Here is a 22291-nt window from a genome sequence, read left to right as displayed (position 1 = left end):
TTGGTTGAAGGATAACTGCTAGATAAGAGGCTGCCAACAGGAAGAGACTGTAGTGAAGGTCAGTTTCTATCACGTTTATTACGAGTGAACGTAATAAACTGAAAATGTAGAGGACAGAGACAGAACGTCCCGGCAGGGAAATGTGTTTTTTTTCCCCCTCCACGTTGCATGTAATATATGAGCCATTTGTATTCTGAAAATAAAGACATCACCATGTGAACAAAGGGTCTCCTTCATTGTCCCGGGAAATTACAGTCAAGACACCGTGATACTTTAAAAAGTTCCATAAATCTTTATTTTACTTTTGTTCAGTCACACCGACTTCTGACTTGTCAAAAAACTTTACATGAGTTCAAAATAATTTGTACGAGTCACAATCAGTCATATATAAATCTGTTCTACATTATCTGTGTTACATTTTTTTTTTGACAAAACATTCAAGTCAATCAGTTTAATCTCTGTTTTATAGTCCCCTCTGGTCCAGTTCACTACTTTAACTTTTTTTTGTCTCTTGTGCAAATTGTTCAGGCCCAAAACAACAAAACCGATCAGACGTTAATCACTTAGGAGCCAATAACAATCTTAATCAATGCTCACCTCCATCTTGTGCAGGCGGGTTTAAGTCATTTTCTTTCGATTGGTTTGCTGTTCTTCACAAACTGCCATTTGTTCGAATGCACTGCACTTTAAATTAGAATCACTTCAGCTGTCAGTTGCACAAACTGACGTTCAAGTGCATCAAATCAGAGTATGTGAGGATACGATGAAGCAAAATTTCAAAGACCTATTTGGATACTCTTGAGTCAGGTTGTGTTTCAGCACAGATGGCGACAAAGAAAAAGTTGTGCATATTATGATTTAGAGGCATCCAGAGACAGTTCAGTTAATAAATGCCTTCAGATCACCGCGCTCAGGTCCAAATCACTGGAATGAGTGCAAACAACAAGACGTACGAGAGGCAGAAAACAGGTAACATCACTGAGAATGAGAAAATGTCGGTACAATACAAGACGTGAAGAGGACAAACACAAAAACATGAGATTTAAGCGTGATTTGTTCTTTGAAACGACTTCTGCTACATTCCTCAACCTTCTTCCTTTCTGTAACAACATTACAAATCCAAGGTTTCCTTTACAACCTTCCCTATCGCCTAAACTAAGCAACATGAGGCAGGAGGAGAACAGTCGGCGCGCAGATGACAAAGTACGTTCATGGTCATATCAGATCATCTTTATAACTGTCGGCTCTGTTAAGATGTTGTGCTTTGAGAGGATACAATAAACACATACGCCCTACGGTTACTTTAGGTTAAGAAATAAATAAGGAACAAAGGGATCAGAAAGGAAATAAGTTGGATAAATTAAAAATAACTACCGACTGTCTACTGTGTAGAAAAGGCGCTAACAGGTTTCGGAAATCTATTTGACCTTTGCAAACCAGATGGTCATATTATTGACATTTAAATTAATATATTTTCACCGGAGCAGTTATCATGCTTCAAACTGACACACACAAACACACAGACAATCATACAAAGTACACAAACACACACACACACACACACACACACACACCAGAAAAGCAAAAGTAGACACACACACACACACACACTGAATCTGAAAAATGATTTCCGCCCAAAAAAGTCCTAAAAACACACGTTTTTAGATGCTAACATGTACAGGAATGAAAAAAATAATTTCTATATTTTTTTTTTTTCACGTCATGACGTGGCTAAAGAGAGAAAACCATCTAAAAAGTTGCTTGCTTGCTGGTATATCATGTTAAACACACACACTGAACCGTGTGCATCCATGTGTGGGTTTGTGTTTGTACACACAGACACACACAGGTTGTAACTGACACATGTGTGTGGGTGTTTTCTGGATGGCCTTCTCTCAGCAGGAGAAAGAGAACAGAGAAAGACAGAGGGAAAAACAGTTAGAGAGAGAGAGAGAGAGACTGCTGGATTGACGGTATGCTCGCTCCACACAGTCCGTAAATCCACCCGCCTCTCTTGCCTCCGTGTCGTCTCTACGTCCCGCCGTTGTACGAGTAGTCTGCCTTGTTGTGCATCACCAGCTTATTGTCCACAAAGTAGAAGCTGTCGGACTGAGTCTCATACGGGTGTAGGATCATTTCTCTGACTGCGACACACAACGGAAACATCATTAGAGTGCGATGACCACCAGAAGGGTGCTAAGATCAGAGTTCCTACATTTTCAGATCATATTTAACATCTGAGTAAAAAAACCTACATGTTGAGTGTGTGAATAAAGGATTTTAAAACCCAGCTATTACATTCTGATAATGCATGCTGTCATGTTGCAAAATGTTCGTATACTGTAGCTCATACAAATCAACGTACATCAAATCCAGACAATTTCAGTGCCTCAGCATTTTATTCAAACTGCAAAATGGAAATATGTTTTCCTTGAACATATTGAATAAATATTATACTGTTGCTCTGTGCATAGTTTTTACTCTTCTTTATAAAAAAGCACCAAAAACAGCATCTGTGCAGACTTATGCAGTCACTGTGAGCATAGAAAGTGCGATGAATGCAGCCATAAAAGTGTGGTTTTCCCATGCAGAACAGACAGCCTCTTTAAGCTTTTCTCATAGCTATATCACTGAACCATCCATCCATTATCTATACACCGCTTAATCCTCACTAGGGTCGTGGGGGGCTGGAGCCTATCCCAGCCGACTCAGGGTGAAGGCAGGGGACACCCTGGACAGGTTGCCAGTCTATCACAGGGCTACACTTAGAGACAGACAACCAAGCACACTCACATTCACACCTATGGACAAAGAATCACCAATTAACCTCAACATGTTTTTGGACCTTGTGGGAAGAAGCCGGAGAACCCGGAGAGAACCCACGCTGCACGGGGAGAACATGCAAACTCCACGCAGAAAGATTCCGGTGCCCCCACCGGGACGCGAACCGGCAACCTTCTTGCTGCGAGGCAACAGTGCTACCAACTGCGCCGCCTTGCAGCCCTCACTGAACCACTTTTTTGTAATTTGTGATTCCGCATATAAATGCAAACTGAACTGGGTTTGGTGCAGTTATAAGGTGCTTGGAGCAGGGCTGTATGGCAGAGGGGTTAGTACTGCCGCCTCGTAGCTGGAAGGTCCTGGGTTCGAATCTTGGTCTATGGAGTTTGCATTTCTGTTTGTTTCTCACTGGGTGCTCTGGCTTCCTCCCACAGTCCAAAGACATGCTGAGGTTAACTGATGATCCTAACTTGGCTGTAGGTGTGAGCCTGCTTGGTTTTCTGTCTCTCTGTGTTGACAGCAGTGTATAGATAACGGATGGATGGATGTGCTGCAGGCTGTGTAGTACAGGTGTAGAAGCAGAGCTCTGTGTGGGAGTTATTCACTTGCTGTAATTCTTGCCTTTCTTTTGACCACATCAAGTTCATTCTGGCTTGTGTTCTCCAACACAGTGGTAAAAAAAAAAGTTCTGCTCCAAATACCATGAAAAGCACTCTGCTTGTATGATCATTAAAGCTGATAAAGGATTCTCTGGCTGGAATCTGTCCATAGTGTTCCCATCCTAAACTGAACCACTAGTCCATATTTTACACTGATCTTTTATTTTCTTCATACTTATCCAGATGAATGAAAAAGTGCTAGGGACATGACTTTGGTTCAGATCTGAAGAAACACTGGTTGGTTGAAATTACATCTTGTGTAGATATTCATGGCGCCCAGAAGATGAAACCTAACAGCTTTGTTGATCCCCTGAGGTTTTCTCTATTGCCACTGTGAGGCTGACAGACTCACACATTAGCGTCGCTCTCAGGATGAACTGTAAACACATTTAGTTAATACTTTAGTGTTTTATTTGGCACCATCATCAGGCCTGAATTGCAATGTGTCCAAAACTTAAAATTAATGACATTCCCCTGGGCCTCAGTTATACTAAAGTTAACATGTTATCACACAAATCTGAGACGGTCAATAAAGTAAATATTACCTGCTTTTAGATTTAGAGTTTGAGCGCTGCCCATGTAAGCACATTACCATGAGTTATTAGTATTTAGCTCAGAGCGGGGCTGTGTCTAAATGCAGCCTCAGAGAGCTGCCAGAATCACTACAGACTCTTGTTTCTCCTTGACTGACACAGAAAAACGTAGGAGGGAATGTGTGTTTTCGTGGGATTCAGCATCTGGTAACATCTTGGTCAATGTTGTTTTTGAGTTTCTACACCGCTTTACCCTGAGAGCAGCTGTTCATAGAGTTGTGTGTTTGGCATTGTGGCATTTTACAGCTGCATTCATTTGCATTTATTGTAGCAAACACACACACACAGTGTTTAACTTTAATATCTAGTAGTCAAGGCCGTCCTTTTGTATGTGTACTACATGTACTTTCACAGAGTTACTCCCACAGAATTGTGACAATATGACATGCTGGTTGAACCACAGGACCTCCACATTGTTTTCTACTGTGTGTGTGTGTGTGTGTGTGTGTGTGTGTAGTGCATAGACTTACTGATGTCCTCAGACAAAGGTGGGAATTCGTAGATGTGTTCACAGGTGTTCTTGCTGCTGGGCATGCAGAAGCCGAACTCAAAGTCAAAACTCTTGAGCAGCTTCTCTCTGAAATAATGTCTCTCGATCATCCTGAAGTTTTCTATCGGCATATCTCCGACTGTGAACTCGACGCTGGATGGACGAAGAAAGAGAAAGGTGAGTGAAACAGATATCAGTGAAACAAGATATATTCAGCTCACTGGTTACGGTATCACACACACTTACGTGGCTCCAACTTGCCGCAGTCGGAGGAAAGCGGGGGTGAACTGGTAACGAACAAACCGCCCAGCGTTTGGGTCGATATCCCTCTTCTCCCCGGCTTTATCTAAAGTCAGTTTGTATGGAACAGAATGAAAATAAAACTGCTTTCAGGTGTGGATATTTGCCATTGTCTTCTCTGTGGCTCAAGCAAACAGAATATCAAGCAAACCACAAAACCAGTAGAAGTGTGACAGGTGTACATTCCAGTTCATGTCTACTATCAAGTAGAACAGATTACAAATATTGAAAAATACTGTATCTCAATAAACACTTAAAATGTCCATATACCATCCTATAGTTGCATTATAGTCTATTATAAACAATTCACAACGATTCATCTTAATTATTCATGTAAAGCTTAAAAAGCCAGAGAAGTAGACCTGCTATTTCTGTTTTAAGGTCATGATGAGAATTTATCTTTTCGCCTACATTTTGAAAACTTGACAATAAATGCCAAAAAATTTTAAATAAAGTGTAATCTCAAAAAGAATAATAATAATAATAATCATAATAATAAGAATATGTGTTCTGAATTTGTGTTTCTAGATTTGTGCACTCCACATCTTCACAGAAACTGCTTTATAATGTGTTCATTCCAACTATTTTCATGGTAAATTGAGGTGAAATTAAACACATTCATAGAGTAGATGAGTGACTCGCCTGTCGATGGAGGTTTGGTGATTTCAAACAGCACTGTGCCGGTCTCCATGTCTCTGATCTTAAACCTGGTAAAATCGATGTTGTAAACGTTCTCGTCTGGGCTGCACAGATAATCTGAGAGAGAAAGGAAAGGAGTGGAAATGAAAGGACGGTTACACATTAAAAAGAAAATGTATGAAACAAGGAGTGCTTGAATGCAAATACAAAGAATGCAGATTTTTAGAAAAATACACCAATTCCTGTATGCTAACTCCCTGATAAATGCATAATATCTGTACATGTTGTCTGATATGTGTCAACGTGGAAATTGTTACAAAACAAAATACAGGAAAAGATTCTTGGTGTCATTTAGAAGCGGTGTCATCACATAATTTGTGTAGCAGAGTGGCACAATCCTCTCAGACTGTCTGCAGCACATGTTGCAGAGTACACATCACAACTGAGCAAACAGTGATGCCAAGTCAAGCTTTGTCTTCGGGGAACGATGCTTACTGGTTGGTGAAATATATTGCTGGAAAGTAATTAAACAATGGCTCCTTCACTTTCCCTTTAAATACAACATGTGTACAAACAATATCAATGTTGTGCCCCTTGCGATTGGAAGTTGTCTTTTTGCATCATGGATGCATCACTGAACCGGTCTATCTCATGCAGGCCTCAGCAACAATAGTTGTTGGAAAGTCAATGAAAAAAAAACACACACACACACGGAAAGCAAAATGACTAGAAAGATCTGCAAACCAATCACAAAGAGACACAAAACAATAGCAAAGTGACACAAAATACGTAAAGACACACAAAGCAGCTACAAAGAGACACAAAACAACCCCCAACCCCAGTATTAGTCAGCCGCTAGTATAATGTTAACTTAACGGTGAGAAAAGCAGAAGTAAACAGCTGCAAACACAGAAAATGAATTCTCTAAACAAACACAGCTTCAAAGCTCTAACCTCAAGTGCCTTTTTGCATCTAGTCCTCTCCGTGAACAGACAACAATACTGAGATGCTTTAAAAGTGGTAAAATGAAGTGAGAACATTTCCTCATACATTCACATACACAAAAAATCAAGCAAAAAAAGCTCCATAACAATGAACGATATCCTGTTTAATTCAGTTTCAAATAGCTGTAAACTGTTCAAAAGCGTAGTAATTCATTAAAACTCTCTTCCTGCATTTTTGACACAAACCTTGATGTAAAACTGTGTTAGAGAAGCCAGTTCCTCACAAACACAACACAGGCACACACACACACACACACACACACACACACGCGCATACACTAAAGCACTCAGTAAGAAAGAGAAGTGAGTTATTTTTATTCCCCTAATCCTTCCTGCCCTTACCAGGCAGTGTCACTGCTTATTAGAGTTCCCCAGCAGAGCACACACTTCCTGCTTCCTGCCTGATCCGATACCACAGAACATCTATCCGTGGATACATTCTGTCACACAGGCAGACGTCGCACCTCACATGATGTTCATAAATAAAAAAACATGTGGGATAACATCATGTCAGGGATTTGAGATTAGAGCCCTGCAGGTCTGAACAGCCACAAGAGAAACAGAGAGAGAGAGAGAGTCACACTCTGAGTTTAAAAGATCAGTGAATGTGTGTGATTACATGTCATGTCCATCTGTTAGCTCTGCGTTCCTTCTGGTTCCACGTTAAGAGATCTGCAGTTTTCTCTGCACGTTCTAACAGCTTGCGTTGATGGACACGTTCTCTTCACACACGGATACACAGTGTGGATATGCAGTGTGTCTGCTGTGTCAGCAGCACATCAGCCTGCCCAAAGAAACAGTAAAACACTGGAGACATCGAGGTCTGAGGGAGGATTTAATGGCTAATGATGGCCAATCGACTCACCAGCTGTTCTTTATTACACATTGACGGCAGGAAATGCTCGATATCTCCAACTCCGAATTACGTCCTGGAGGCTGATGTGCTTGAAACTGCAGTTTAAACTATACGACGTGAATACGAGAGCAGACGTAAATCAGAATAGATGTTTCAGCAATGTGCTATAGCTGTGCACCAATCATCACAGCTATGTACACTATGAAAGGAGTCATTTGTAGTAATCTGAATGTACAGCTGCCTGCTGCAGATTTGCAAAGAGTTTCAGCTCATTGCTTGGCTGTTCAGACATAAAATTACAGTTTCACAGCACAGTGGGTGGAGACCAAAAACAGAGCCAAAAGAGAGTGACTACTGAACTAAGATTTGGTGGAAACAAATCCTTGTGTTGCAGATATTCTGATCTGATCTGCAAAATAAGAATGTTGCTCTCCAATATAAGTCAAGTTTTTACCTTTTAACATGCCTTTATTTTTTCAAAGCTCGAGGACACATGAGCGAAATAAGTAGTTAAAGCCACATTTCAGCATTTCCACCTTGAAACTGTAGTGTGCAAATGACAGTTTAAAAAATATGGAGTCAAATTTTCATACATCAAATGTAAGTAACCATTTCCATCAACTTGTGGGAGGACTTATTATCATTATTCTTATACAGAATTGCTTTTCACTTCAAACATATATGGCGGAATAATGTAGAGTGGTTTTACAGTGTTTGAGCACAGTAGCAGGTTAGCTGGAGGGGTGCATGCTGACAAAGACTGGGACTTTATAAATCTGCACATTTTAGAGTTTATAAATTAACATCTAAGCCATTTTAAGGCATTAAGAGATTATTTTCGTGGATACAAATGTCTAAATATGTAATTTTGATGCAAAGAGACACGTTTTTAGAGGTTTAATCAGTGCAAAGAGACAGACTTTAAAATGTGATGACAATGGCCAAAGAACTAAGTTATTCAAGGTTAAACCAACTCTAACAGTCAAATTGACCAGGAAGATGACTAAATATCACTTTAAGTTTAGTTCATCAGTGTTCCTACATGAGAAATGTAAATGAGATACTATGCTGGTCAGGACCAATCAGGATAAAGATGCTACCAAAGTGGAGCCTGAGCCTGTTTATTTCTACATTAATCCCCCCTGTGGGATTATTCACAATACTCCGTGTGTTATTTTTTATGTTTATGTATGGAGTTTCTCCCGAAGTAGAACCATGCCCCCGAGTCCCAGCCTGTTGTCAACTCCATTTACAGCATGAGGTGAGCGTTCCTGACAGAGCTGATGTGATTCGCTGTGATGCTGTAATGCCTTTGCTCCTCTGTCAGTCTGAATGCTGAGGTCGGCTCTTCCGAACCCATCAGCTCTGCAGACGGTGCTCCATTTAATGCCGCACAACACCTGAAGATCCAAACTGCTTCCACACACACACAAGGCAAAGAAACACCCTCAGCATCATTTTAATTAATATACAATATCTGCACCTGCAAGGAGTGGGACCAGATCTGCATGTGTGTGTGTATTTGAGCTGCACATGTGGATAATATAAGCTTGTGGAGCACAGCTAGTGTTGTCTTTGTCCTTTTGTTAACCTGGTGCTCGTAGTCACCTTTGAGTCTCTTAATGAAGTCTCATGAGGACAATGAGGCCAAATGAGAGACAATGGATTTGTTGTGTGTATGTGCGAGACTGTCTGCGTGTCTCAGTGTCCTTTTTGTGCATGTGTGCGTGCGCTCTGACTTTGCCTCACAAAAGCTCAAGTGTTTTGCAGTAAATTACAAGCAGTCTGCTACCTCAGGCCACACACATACACAGACACACAAACCATCTGAGGACAACTGCTAGAAACCACTGAAGCCGTCAGCAGTTCATCACAGTCAGATCTCCTTCTGGGCTGCGATAGTACAAACACCTCCAGACAGAACATTGTGTGTGTGTGTGTGTGTGTGTGTGTGTGTGAGAGGGACAGATGAAATCTATGTGAATTCAGAGCGTGCAGCAAAATGTCTGGTCACCGCAGTCAAGGCGAAATTATGCAACAGACAAAGATGACTATTAGCAGACAAAGCTGAGCTGTTGAGTCTTCACTCAGCGGCTGGAAAACAGGAAGCAAGTCTGCAGATCACTTCTTCAAATTTTACCATCAGCAGGTTTTAAAGGGATCCTGCAGTGACCTCAGACTTCATGTTCTCATCAGTGAACAATAGCATCACATGTCATTTCCAGTGTTGTTTCCACCACTTACAGTTGGGAACACAATTTACCGCAATTTAAAGGTTCTTGGATGCACTTTAAAAATTTTTTTTTTTTTTAACAAGACACGAGATTTGGTGCCTTACAGCCTCCGTGTGTGTGCTATGAATGAGTAAAGACCAGATGAGAAACATGCTAGATTTGGTTTAAAAAAAAAAAAAAAAAAGCATCGACAGTTGTATGAAAACATTTCAGTTACAGAAAATGTACTTTGACTATTTAACTCAGCACCATCTCTGTATGACAACTGCAAAGGCATATCTGGATGCAATCTGAAACAAACAAACAAAAAAAACAGTTCTGAATGCCTTTAGCATTGTTACACTATATGAGAAAGATTTTAAACTGCTATTAAAAGTTATTTTTGATTTTTAATGCAGATGCACTCTCCTAGAAAATCATTCTCCAATTATCTACTCTGTCCAAATAAAGTTATCTAAGCCATCTGGTAAAAATGTCTCTACTTTGTCATTTCACAGTATGTGTTCCAGAAAAAAATAAATATTGCGATGTCAGTTTTATCCAATATTGCAAAGCCCTACCGTGTTACATTTTAAAAACTGTCTTCACTGTTTAACAGATGTTTCTCTCAATAGCAATAAAAAACATCTGGCACACTCTCACTTTATTCGTGATTGTTTGGTCCTGATACCTTCTCGAGGTAAAATGAATAAATAGTGGAGCCCACTATTGCTGCTCTGCCTTCACATGCACGAAGGACACAGGAATGGAAGCGTAAAGGTAATCCAGGTTTACTGCGTCTTTTTATGTCAGACATCAGCCTCAGTATTTATTCTTCAGAGTGGAGTCACTGCTGCTGATTCACATTAAAAACTTCTGAATCATGGGGGGGGGGAGCTTTTATTGTGAAGCACTCAGAAATGCAGTGTATTTGTTACAGAGTTTAACGCTTGCAGCAACTGATTATGAAAATGTGTCTGCAAAACAACACCAGTCATTTTTGCCAGTGAATCATTTGGAATATTACCCAGAGTAACACAACAAGAAAGAGAAGCCACGATGAGCTATTTGATGAAGAGTTGCAGGAGCTGAGCTGCACAACTCCACACCTCAGGAAGGTAGTAAACTTGTGTTGTGCGGAAAGCTACATGTGCTGCAGTGGCACAGTGACAACATGATGGAAAAGGACAATTATTCTGACCAACTTCTTCATTAAAATGATCTGAATTGATTGACTGTACAGTAAATTGTTGGATTTTCGATGAAGTAGCTGCTCTGTGAGTGTTTGCTGTTAGTGTTAAACACAATTTGCCCAGGTAGCCGCATGAACCAGGATAGAAATCTTACATCCATCCATCCATTATCTATACACCATCCATCCATTATCTATACAACCTCACTAGGGTCGCGGAGGGCTGGAGTCCATCCCAGCCAACTTAGGGTGAAGGCAGGGGACACCCTGGACAGGTCGCCAGTCTACCACAGGGCTACACTTAGAGACAGACAACCAAGCACACTCACATTCATACCTTCGGACAATTTAGAATCACCAATTAACCTCAACATGTTTTTGGACTTGTGGGAGGAAGCCGGAGAGCCTGGAGAGAACCCACGCTGCACGGGGAGAACATGCACCGGGACGTGAACTGGCAACCTTCTTGCTGCGAGGCAACAGTGCTACCGACTGCGCCACCTTGCAGCCCAGAAATCTTACAACTTTCAACAAATACATCAATAACGAAAAAGGCATCCATGCCACAACACTTGGGGATGATTTAGGAGAGCTTGTAAACATCTTAAGGCTGTAAAAGCAGTGGCACAGTCAACTACTGATTGAGCGTCTTATTTACCAAAGTGAACTTGAACAGGAGCGCAGAGAGAGAGAGGAAGTCATACTCTATAAAATATGTCATATACGAATAGTTTCATGCATTTTCCTGTCATCATCTTGTCACCTTCAGCTGACATCCTTCCTGTACTTTCACTGCAGATTTAACCAGTTCAGAGCAGGACTAGGTCAGGTCCACAGTTCAACTCATTCTGTTCCATGTGACCCAGTTTCAGCCAAAATACACAGTTCTGAGCCAGTTTTAGCCGTTCACCCAGTTAACGCTGGGACAGGACCGAGCTAAGGAACCCTCCAGTATCAGGGTTTTATATCACTGGCACATGAAACCATATTAAAGGCTTACAAACGCAACGTGCGTGCAGGTGAGACTAACAGCTGACACTGATAATGGGATCAAGTTCAGTGTGTCCCAACTTGAGCTGCAGATCGTTGGGTTCTTCCTCACTGGAGGTTTCGGTAGCTACTAGTTTTGGTTTTTTTTTCTTCTCCCTGGAAGAGGTAAACACATTTAATCATACAAAAGTGTCAAAAAGTCCCTTTAAAAAAAAAAATTAAAAATCTTATTAAGAGGTATAATGTGACATTGGAAGCAGTTTAAGGCCTTTCAGTTTGAATGTGTATGGCATATTTTACTTTTTTTTTGTTTATTCAGAAGCAGAATTTTTAACATAAGATCACACCACATAATTTTAAAACTTATTCAGAGTAAATATATTTGAGAAATAAACAGCTCATTTGCAGTTTTTTCCTGTTCTTCTCCTTTCTTCCTACAACCAGAAAAACTTTCTGATTTGTTGTTGTAATATATTAAATATTGCTCGCTGTAAATTAGTGCAGAAACTCTCATCTTGCAGCAGGAAACATAACGACTGGAATCAACGGCAGACATGTATCCTGTATTGTTGTGAAAATCAATAGAAACCTTTTAACTGAAACCATTTTTCACAAACAAAACTGGTAAAAAGTGAAAATGATGAGTTTTGTAATTGTTCAAGTCCATTAAAAAAGTATTTAAAAGTGATGAAAATAGTGACAATACCTGTGACTCCATCTGCTATCCTGTTTTCCCCACCACCCCTCATTCCCACTCTCACCCAACCGGCCGAGGCAGATGGCCGTCTTCCCTGAGCCTGGTTCTGTCCAAAGACTACTTTGGATTGTTGGGTTCTCTGTTTAAATATGTAAGGTCCATACCTTACAATGTTAAGCGCTGTGTGATAACATGTGTTGTAAACTGCACTATACATATAAAATTGAATTGAATTGAACTTAATATTTATCAATAAAAAACAGTGACAGCCGATATGAAGTCTCACTGTAATGCTCTATGATGGACTCTTAAACGGTTATTTCATGTCATGTTTAGTCGTGTGAAAGAAGGATGTGGTTCTCAAAAGGAGATCAAACTGCAGCTGAAAAAGGAGGAAGAGAAATGCAATGACACTCGTGCAAGACACCAAGAGCAAAGTCAGGAGGTGTTCCAGTCTGTTAAACAGTGAGAGACCACCAACACCACAAAAACAAATCAGGTGGCTCCTGAGCTACTAACCTTAAAAACAGCGGTTGTACAGCTGAACTTTTCACTGACCTGAATCTTTTAAACTAAACTGAACACGATGCTGAACAGAACCCCGTCTGTATTCACCTACTAAATGTACTAAAGCGCACTTGAAAGGTTCTTCTTCTTCTTGATAGTCTGCAAAATTAACTTTTGTTGTTTTCTAGCTGACATGCAAGACACAAATGCAGGACATAAATATTTGATTGGCTACTTATGACGACTCATGTAACTTCTTCCTGATGATAAACTGATTCCTTCAGTTTACAGCATCTGAAATATTAGATTTTATGGCCATAAAACACCGCAGCATCTGCCGTTATCTGCCGGTGCTCTGCAATAAAACAGCACATGACAACAGAGATGACCACTTTGGATGGTTTTAGCAAAGGGAGATCTGCCAGTTAGCTGGGAGAAGGAAGGCACTTATCCCCAGGGCAGCTCACATGGACTAATCCGGTTTAGTTCCTCGTATGAAGGCAAATCCAACTAATCACTGGAGAGAGGGGGCAGGGTTAAAGCAGTGGGGATGAAGAGATGCAGGTGTGCAGTGAAGACGGAGACCAGCAGGGTGACATTGCTTTAGATAAAGGGCTTGCAAGTCTTGAAATGTCTCTTCCTACACTGTTTCAGTCCCACACTTGGTGAATTAACCAATATATAGAAGACACTGAACCCAAAGTTGCTTCCAATGGCAGGCAGCACCTTGCATGGCAGCTCTGTCACCATTGGTGTATGAATGTCTGTGTGTGAATGGGAAACACATTGTAAAGCGCTTTCGATAAAAGCACGATATAAGTGCAGACCATATATAAAAGATCAACATCTTAGCATCAAATATAGGCTTTATAAAGTATTTTAAGTCATACTCAGCCCCATATTACAATTCATGTAAGTTCATATGCATTTTCTTCAATCCTTCCGTTTATTCATAAATTCTCCACATTTATGTCTGAGCTTAAAGGATTCGATTCCATATCAGTGTCCTAGTCTGGTGAAATAGTGGATGATAAACATGGTAATATTAAACCTGCTAAATATCATGTTCACATGCTGATTCACAAGGCCCCACAATGCACATCGACAGCCTCACAGAGCTGTTAGCATAGCTTCAGAGTTTTAGTTTGATTGTTGTGTGACTCAGTAAGGTTAAACTGTGTGTAAGCTTGAAGTCAACACCTTACACCTGACCAGAAGTTGGTTTTATTAGTTTATTTATTGTCATAGCATCAGCTAACATATGATTTACTGCACCAAAAAAATGACACAATCAGGCTCTTGACTTACGTTTTATATATAAATGTCCAAAATGTCTTTAAACTGCAGTTTGATCGTGTAAAATGCAAACATCATAGCAGATGATAAATGCTCCAAACACATTTGTCAAAATTCCGCTTGATAATTTCCCCTTCTAAGAGCTCTGTGATGAAGTTTGATAACATGCAGGTGCATCTTGTTCCTGCCTTACTGACCTGAATTTGTTAGTTGATGACCACAGCGTCATGGCAACAGTGATGCGCTCAAAAGTGAGATGGTTTTAAAATGAGGGTCAGCGAACAGAAGACAAGAAGGGGAGACGAGGGAAGGAGAAGAGCCTGAGATTTTGTGGAGGTTCATTGTAGGACTCTGTAGGCATCAGACTTAATTACACACAACTGGCAGTTACCCTTTGTTCACTGCCAATGCTGAAGCGAGTTCCTGCTTCATGGTGGCATGAAAAATCGTCTCAACACTCACATGAGCACAGAAATCTGTCTCTGAAAGTCTCTCTGTTGTTCTATATTGTCTCGGAATGAAATGTGTCTGTGTCTGGACTTCCCTAATTATCTGACCCATCGGTATAATCTTATAATGATCTTGACAAGCAAATAAAGTTGGCCTGGTTTCATCACCTTCTGCCCCATTTAACTTCACAGCACGGATCATTTAACTGCATCAGATTTGTGCACCGCTAACAGGCCTGCAGGTCTAAGCGTTTATTTGAGCTCTGGATGCTTAACAGAGTAAATGGGTCATAAAACAGAGTTTATTTTCAGCAGATTGTCACTGTTATTTTGCTTTCATGCCCAAGATCTCAGAGGTCACGGGCCAATTCACACAGTGGTGTTTGTATGAGAGCTTCTGTTATGTTTCACAGCTGTGAATTCATTTTAAGACACTCAGGAAATGCAGTTTAAAGCAGTGAAACTGCAGTAGTGGTACTGATGAGTGAAAGTGTAATTACTGCATGCTGACCGTCTCCTGATTGTCTCCCAATGAGTCAGTGTTAAATTATTGTTTATAAGATGTACTGTGGCTGCAGAGGACACTTTTTTCTCATTGGCTGGAAGTTGTCTGATAAAATTCTACTCGAGGACCCCTAGATAATACTGCTGGTAACCTTGTCAACGATTGTTTCCGAATGCTAGTAACTATAGCATCAAACCTGATGACTCCATCCTGTATTAAACTGCGAGTAACCATAGTAACAAATCTGATGCTTTACACTCTGTAAGTTAAACGAGCTTGTAGTTAAATCATAAGTACTCGAAGGAGGAACCTTTTATTTTTAACTCCTAACTGGCTGAGGCATAAACAATGATGCACTACAAGGTGTCCAAGGTGCCCTCTTCTTAAACCATTATTTTTCTGTTTCCCATGCTGATCATTTCCTCAACTGACTGTTTGCAAACATCTTGTCTTGCCAGACCCAGACTACACAGAACCAACATATTCAAACCACTATAATCTAAACACAAGAGGACAAGCAGCAAATCATCCCATCTGAGAATCTGGGACTAGAGAAAGATGGCATGTTGGTTGAAAAATACCTTCTAGGCAAATTACAATTAATCAGGAATCAATCTATAAATTGACACCCCCGCTTGGGAACATCACATCACTGCATGGACATTAAATACATTGTTTAAAACACACTATACTTTAGTGGGAAACAGATATGAATGTATTTGTCAATAACTATACCTCCTCCTGCGGGCACCATAAGGAGGTCCATGCCTAAACATGATAAATGAAAATTCACAGCTTTAAAAGTATAAAGTATATCTGCTTAATAGAGGCTGTAATTGTTGACAAATGCTATTCATTAATAAACACTTGAAATGGCTGCTTGCAAATACATTATGCCAATAAGGTATATGGGTTTTGGCAGAACTGACTTTGAGCAACGGAGATTCTGCTCAGAGAGCTAATCCCCTTTAATAGCACATATATGAGCATTAATTAAATCCACAAATGAGGAGGAGGTTGGGTTGCTATAGGCAGCTGTGGCAACAACCAGCGTCTGCATGAGCGTAATCATGACAGTAACAGTGGTTAAGTGTCGCTGATCTGATGTCTGTGCTGTAAACCTGCCTGAATGTGATCTGAAACAACTGATGCCAATCAGCATAAACAAGCCATGTCATGCTGCCACTGCTGAAGGTGAAGAGAAAATTCATCCACTATAAGTCCAAACATGAAGTTTCTATCAAGACATTTCTGAAAAGTCAGAGAGTGATGTGCTTACTTAGTAGAGGTTCCTAACAACCAAACTGAAGCAATAAGTTACAAAAATGCACTTAATCTGCTTTATTGTCACCGTAGGTTGTTGCTATGTTTTTGACCTGAAACAATTGTGGGTTATTTCAATCAGCAGAAAATTTATCAGGAACTGTCATTGTTTTATGCAACAAGTCAAATGTGTTGCAGTTGCTTCTTTCAAGGGAAGATTTGCTGTTTTTTCTAAACTTTAAACTGAATATCGTTTCGATTTTTAGACCGCTTAAATGCCACATTTGGTCCAGGGAAACTGACTTACATTTCAACACATTTTGTAGAACAAAAAATGCATTACTTAAATGACTGGCAGATTAATTAAAATATAACTGTCATTTACGGCATCAAATCTAGAATTTTTTTTTTTGTCTGCCTCCAAGTCCAGTATTTGAACTTAAGTTTTATATCAAGCATAAAGGCCAAACATTGGCCGGTGTCACCTTCTGAAATGTAAGAAATTGTAGCTTTGCTCTCTTTTCCATTATAAATTAAATACACAATTCGGATAAATTAAGCTTGCAACTGCGATTAATTTTCATTAATAAAAAAAAAAAAATCTGCTGTGAAATGTATTATATATGGCAGCGCTAAAGGCCACGTCTTCAAATGTTTTGTTCATGAAAAAATCTAAATATATTCGAAATACAGTGATACTTGTCAAAGAAATGCAGTAAATCCTCTAACATGAGAATGTGGAATCGGAGAATGTTTGGTAGTTTTTCACCTTTTTTGCTTGAAAATGTCTTTTCTTTTGTCTGTCAAAATTGCTTCAGCTCTATACAAAGTGACTGATTGATTGGAAAAAATAATGTGAAAAACACCGCCAGTTGCATCTCTACAAGAAACAAAACGCAATCACAGTGTCTGCAGGGGAGCCTCTCCTGCTTCTCGCAGGCTCCACACTGACAGATTAAGTTTAAGATTCAGTTAAGAACATTTGGATCAAATCAGTCAGCTGAGCAGAAAGCCTGTTCTGTCTATGCAAATCTTAATGAATCCGAGCAGCTTGCTTTGATTCCCAAATGGACAGAGGACAAAATTATTAGTGGCAACTTTACACTGAGAATTTATCTGACACAAAGTCACATTTCGTCCTCTGTCATTGTCAGAGCTTCGAACAAGTTCAAACTACTGAGTAAAAAAAGATTAAGGATTGTTGAGAAGTCTGAGCAGAGTGTTGTCTGTTGTGCATCAAGCCACTTAGAGAGAGAATCCATTTCAGCCACTTGAGAATGTGCAGCAGCAAAAAAAAAAAACAACAAAAAACGAGACAGACGAGTCACAAAACAACAGAAGGGCTTCGGTGACTGTGTCTTCACAGGAGAGAGCTCAGCTTGTTTCCTGCTTTGTTTGACCGCCAACAACAGTGTCAGGAAAGTGTTAGCATGTGTGTGCATATGTCATCTTCTGTCCAAGTGACAAAACACCTACACTGGTAAACAGGGCAGGGAGGAAAGCAGGAAGTGTGTGGGAGAAACAGAGATCCACGCTCCGCTGGCTGTAACCAAGGGAGAGATGCTTCATGTTGCCGTAGTGATTCAAGCGTGTATCCACGTTGCTGTGGTGATTCACACATGCCTCCTCTTGCCTCCAGCGATGACGCTGCGAGGTAGGAAAGTGAGAGTCTCCAAGACCATAACGGGGTCCAGCGTGGGAGACAGAATCATTACGACAATCACGTACGTGTCCTGCACAGCTGGATATCAAACCCACATAGAATCACTTCACAGAGTTGCTCACACAGACACACACATGCTCACGACCAAGTCAAAATACAGCTCTTGCTTCTCAAAATGAACAAGTTCAATGATAAGTAAAGAAACTACGTGCAGTGGTTGTGAGTAAAAGCAGAGGATGTTCCCAAAGTATAGACGAGCAAGAACACACCATGACTTTATTTTCCAGTTTTATCTTAAAAAACTAAGAATAAAAGTAGAAAAAAGACTTAGAAGTTGGGAAAACATGATTTGAGCAGAGGTGTCTTTGCTGTTGGAACGACTTGGAGAGTAAAAACACAAGCTCTCCTTGTATTGCTTATGGCATCTCACAGTCACATGTAGAAATGTGTTGAGCTGAGCTGAAAGGTGGAGGAACATCAAATATAAAGAAAAAAGGTGAATTTGTGCAGATGAATTTAAATGCTTAAATGCCTTTTAAAATAGCTGTGAGAAAATCCTGCAGCGAGTTTGCATGTCCCCAGTTTGTTATGGAACTGTGTTGTGTAAGTGAGGTATTACACCGGCCTTTAAATAGTTGGACGTCCTGCTGTCACCTATTAGCTAACTAAGACCTGAGTTGGTGATAAATGTAGGTGTTCTTGTGTACAGAAGAGCTTCCTGGAGACTTAGAGGTGTGACATAATTTTAAAAAACAGCTGCATTAAGTAAGGCGCTATGTAATCAGCAGATTTTGCATGATGACATTACAAAAAGGTGACGCTTGTGAGTTGAAAATGAGTTTAAAAGTGCAACATTTTAAATGTGTTATGCGTTATTCCAGATGTCCTCTTTGACATCAAGCACAACACAATGTGGCAGAGGAATGTGACTCAAATAATGTACTGAAATACAGCTTCATGCTTTTCGTTTTACTTCATTACATATCAGAGGAAGTACTGTAGATTTTTGTCCATTTATGTGACAAATGTAATTAGTTACTCTCCTGAATAAGATTTTACAAAACAAACCAAAATTTCAGCTTCTGTGCCCAACAACACTATAATAGGTTAAAATCAGCTCCACTAAAATCAACATTAAAATGCTCCTTACACATGGATGCATCCCCAACAATAATGCAGTCATGTAATGTCTAACAACACAACAAAATCATTTGAACTTTTGCTACTTAAAGTACATTTTGTACCTGTGATACTGCAGTTTGTTGCTACGTCCCTAAAGTAAAAAAGTCTGCATCACTTCTAAGTAAATTATCCTGAAGTGAAAACTTGCCACTCCAGTCATTTAATGTAATTTAATGAGGTTAAACGCACAGTGAGTCATGCATGCAGTGAGTTCAGCAATTAACTGTCATCTGCATGTAGAAACTCCTTCACAGCTCCATCAAGCCACTCTTCAGAGCCTGGCTGCACTTGTTTAAGCTGCACACACATCTCCACCTCCACGTTTGTGTGCCATAACCTCCACACAACAGTGTAGGTGTGCAGGCTGACACCTCCGCAGGTCACAGGGCTGCTGAGATGCCAGCAGAGAAGGTTTGATGCACATCTGCAGACAGGTTGCACCTGAGCAGAGCGCAGATGGTTCAGTGTGTTTCAACAGGGCCTGTATAGATTACATAAATACACGGGGACACGGGAGTGACGTGATACATGAGTCATACAGGAGAGCTCACATTTTAGCACCTTTATTCCTGCTTCTTTCTCGCTCCAGAACCAGCACAGCAGCAGCCGCAGTCAACTTACTCTCTGTGATCTTCTGCAGACCCAGAACATCCTCCGGAGTGATCACGGCGCTGCCCAGCAGGTCCTCCTCCGTGGTCACCGGGACCCCCACCTCGTTGCAGCCTTTCTTCACTTTCATCGCCGCCGTTTGCTTCGGGCTGCCGTTACTGGTGCTGTCTGTGCCGCCGTCGGTGCCTCCAGCGTCTCTGCCCGGATTACTCCCGGCAGGCTTCTTAGCGCTTGACGGGTCCTGGCTGTTGCCTCTGCTGGTACAAGAATAGCTCATTCTCCGCTCCTCCTCCCCCCTCTCCTCACCCAGGGCTTCCAAGATAGCTACAAAACAGTTGCCTCCCTCCCTCCTTCCCTCCCTCCCTCACCGAAGGATGCAGAGTTGCTGTCCGTTATCCGCAGCTTAATTCAAATCCGCTTCGTCTGTGTGATCCTCCGGTCTGTCTCCGGGTCGCATGCGAACGGCCGCGGCTGTCGTTGCGCAGAGCGGGCTTCTGTTTTTCTTTACGGTTGCCGCTTTTCCGCGCCGGCAGCTGCTCTCGGGGACGTTGTTTCGGTTGTGTCAAGTGAAGCTAGACGTCTGAGGGAAATAATCTGCTGGTTTGAAACTGAAAAAGAGGCGGCAGATGGCTGTTGCCCTCGAGGAGGGGGGGAGCGTCTCAGCAGCGCAGAGCGGCTGCTGCTTCTGCGCACAGTCTGCACTACGAGAAAGCGGTGCGCGCAACAATCAGCACGACAAACAGCTGATTAATTCAAAACAAAACTGAAATTTATAGCACGTGTGTGAAAGGACGAAAAAAAACTTCATTATTAGGCTCACATTAAGTCTGTGGATTATGAGGGCTTTTCAGTAAACAGATGGTCAAACTGGCATGAGTGTATATTATCAGTAACACAATGAAACAAAGATCACTACACCTGGACAAGCCTAGACATTTGTTTTGGCTCATATTTGACAGTTTGGCTACTCCTGTTCAGTGATGGAAACAAACTAGCCAGAATATGTTTCTCAAAAACTACGCAAGCGCAATCCTGACTTGAAATTTTCATTTTAAGTTGCTTCATACATTGAGTGCATTGAGATATGAGGGCCAGTGTAGTGAGAAATAAAAAGATGTAAGCACACAAATATAAAACTTGAGTTACCATAAAATGAGTAAAAAAAAAACAAAACAAAACACAAACTAGACAATTTAAGCCATAGAAACAAACACATAAAAAAACAAAACAAGAGCAGCTAGAAGTACAATATGAGATTTAAAACCTCAACTGCCCTGAGGACAAAAACAAAGTTTTTGATTATTCTGCAGGTTATTCCAGGTTGCAATGAGTAAACCTGGATTTATTTTAAATTTGGTAAAAACAACCAGAATTTGCAGTGTAATCCAATCATGTGAGTCTGTATAGTAAGAGTGCAGATTAACAGACAGCAATGAAGCTATGCAAGAGAATAAAAACCAGTCAGAGCTTCATGGATTAATAAAGTCATTGTCTATCAAGCCGTACAGAAAGGATGGGTGGCCCAATCTGATCATGCAGCACACCGTGATAAGTGTTGTAATTATCACCAATAATAAATCTTCATGCAGACAGATAAACTGTCTCCAAGGATATAAGAATCGCTGCTGATGCATGCATGTATAAAGTGTCACCATAGTTCAACACCAATAGAAAAGTGGTCTCAATAAGCATCATACCCCCACATGAAACACAGGGATCCTTTTCCTCCCCCCTTGATTTTAGATTTTGAAGAATGGGAAGATCGGCCTAACACCACTTTGTAAAAAAGTTTACTCATGACTCACATTGACAGTAAATACTGCTGACCCTCAACTTCAATATTAACATTTGCTAAGGGGTACTCTACATTGTCACCATGAACAGGCCAAACTCTAATTTTACCACTGCACATGAAATCTCTGGGAAGACAATCCTGCCCAACAAGGGTGTGGCTACTACCTGAATCTAATAGAGCAACACAAAGCTTTTCCCCAGTAAAAACAAGTAGTGCGCTCATGATCACTAGGGGATACTAGAACCTCCAATGATCTTCCTGATTATTCACATACTTTGGTGAGCAACGCATGTATGTTTTACTAACTGACTGCAGTGGACAATCTGCAATAAAATAACCAGGGTGACCACCGGAGGATTTCAAATTTAGTGTCATCATTATCATAGCTACATATGCATCATGTGTCTTACCATTAAGTCGTGGAGCCAGATGAAGTTTCCATTCCTCCCTTGACTATTGGCATGCGTGGCAATTCTTTCAAAAGTTAGGAGGTAATGCTCAATGTCATTTTCCTCATGATATGACTGTATTTTTGGGCCTTTCCACCCAGGGACCTGAACAGCAGTTGGAGAATGGGCTAAAGATGCTTCCAAGGGGTCCTGTTCCTG

General features: G+C 40.8%; 1 protein-coding gene across 2 annotated transcripts; it reads right to left on the bottom strand.

Moving 5' to 3' along the window:
- Positions 1-269: 269 nt before the first annotated feature.
- On the bottom strand, positions 270-20352 carry LOC103362293 (protein unc-119 homolog A-like). Of its 2 annotated transcripts, XM_008288608.1 has the most exons (6): positions 20257-20352; positions 19901-20142; positions 5466-5579; positions 4770-4869; positions 4504-4676; positions 270-2144 (listed from the first exon to the last, which is right to left on the bottom strand). In XM_008288608.1, exons 2-6 carry the CDS (start codon positions 20016-20018, stop codon positions 2032-2034), a joined length of 618 nt encoding a protein of 205 aa, XP_008286830.1. In that variant the 5' UTR covers positions 20019-20142; positions 20257-20352; the 3' UTR covers positions 270-2031. The 2 variants fall into 2 exon arrangements, with proteins under 2 accessions (XP_008286830.1, XP_008286829.1); XM_008288607.1 differs by lacking the exon at positions 20257-20352 and having other exon boundaries at positions 19901-20249.
- Between the last annotated feature and the right edge of the window lie 1939 nt (positions 20353-22291).

This window comes from Stegastes partitus, unplaced genomic scaffold (assembly GCF_000690725.1).
Source record: "Stegastes partitus isolate 25-593 unplaced genomic scaffold, Stegastes_partitus-1.0.2 Scaffold567, whole genome shotgun sequence".
Classification (NCBI taxonomy): domain Eukaryota; kingdom Metazoa; phylum Chordata; class Actinopteri; family Pomacentridae; genus Stegastes; species Stegastes partitus.
The sequence above is the reverse complement of the archived record's forward strand: the minus strand, read 5'-3'. Positions and strand labels throughout refer to the sequence as shown.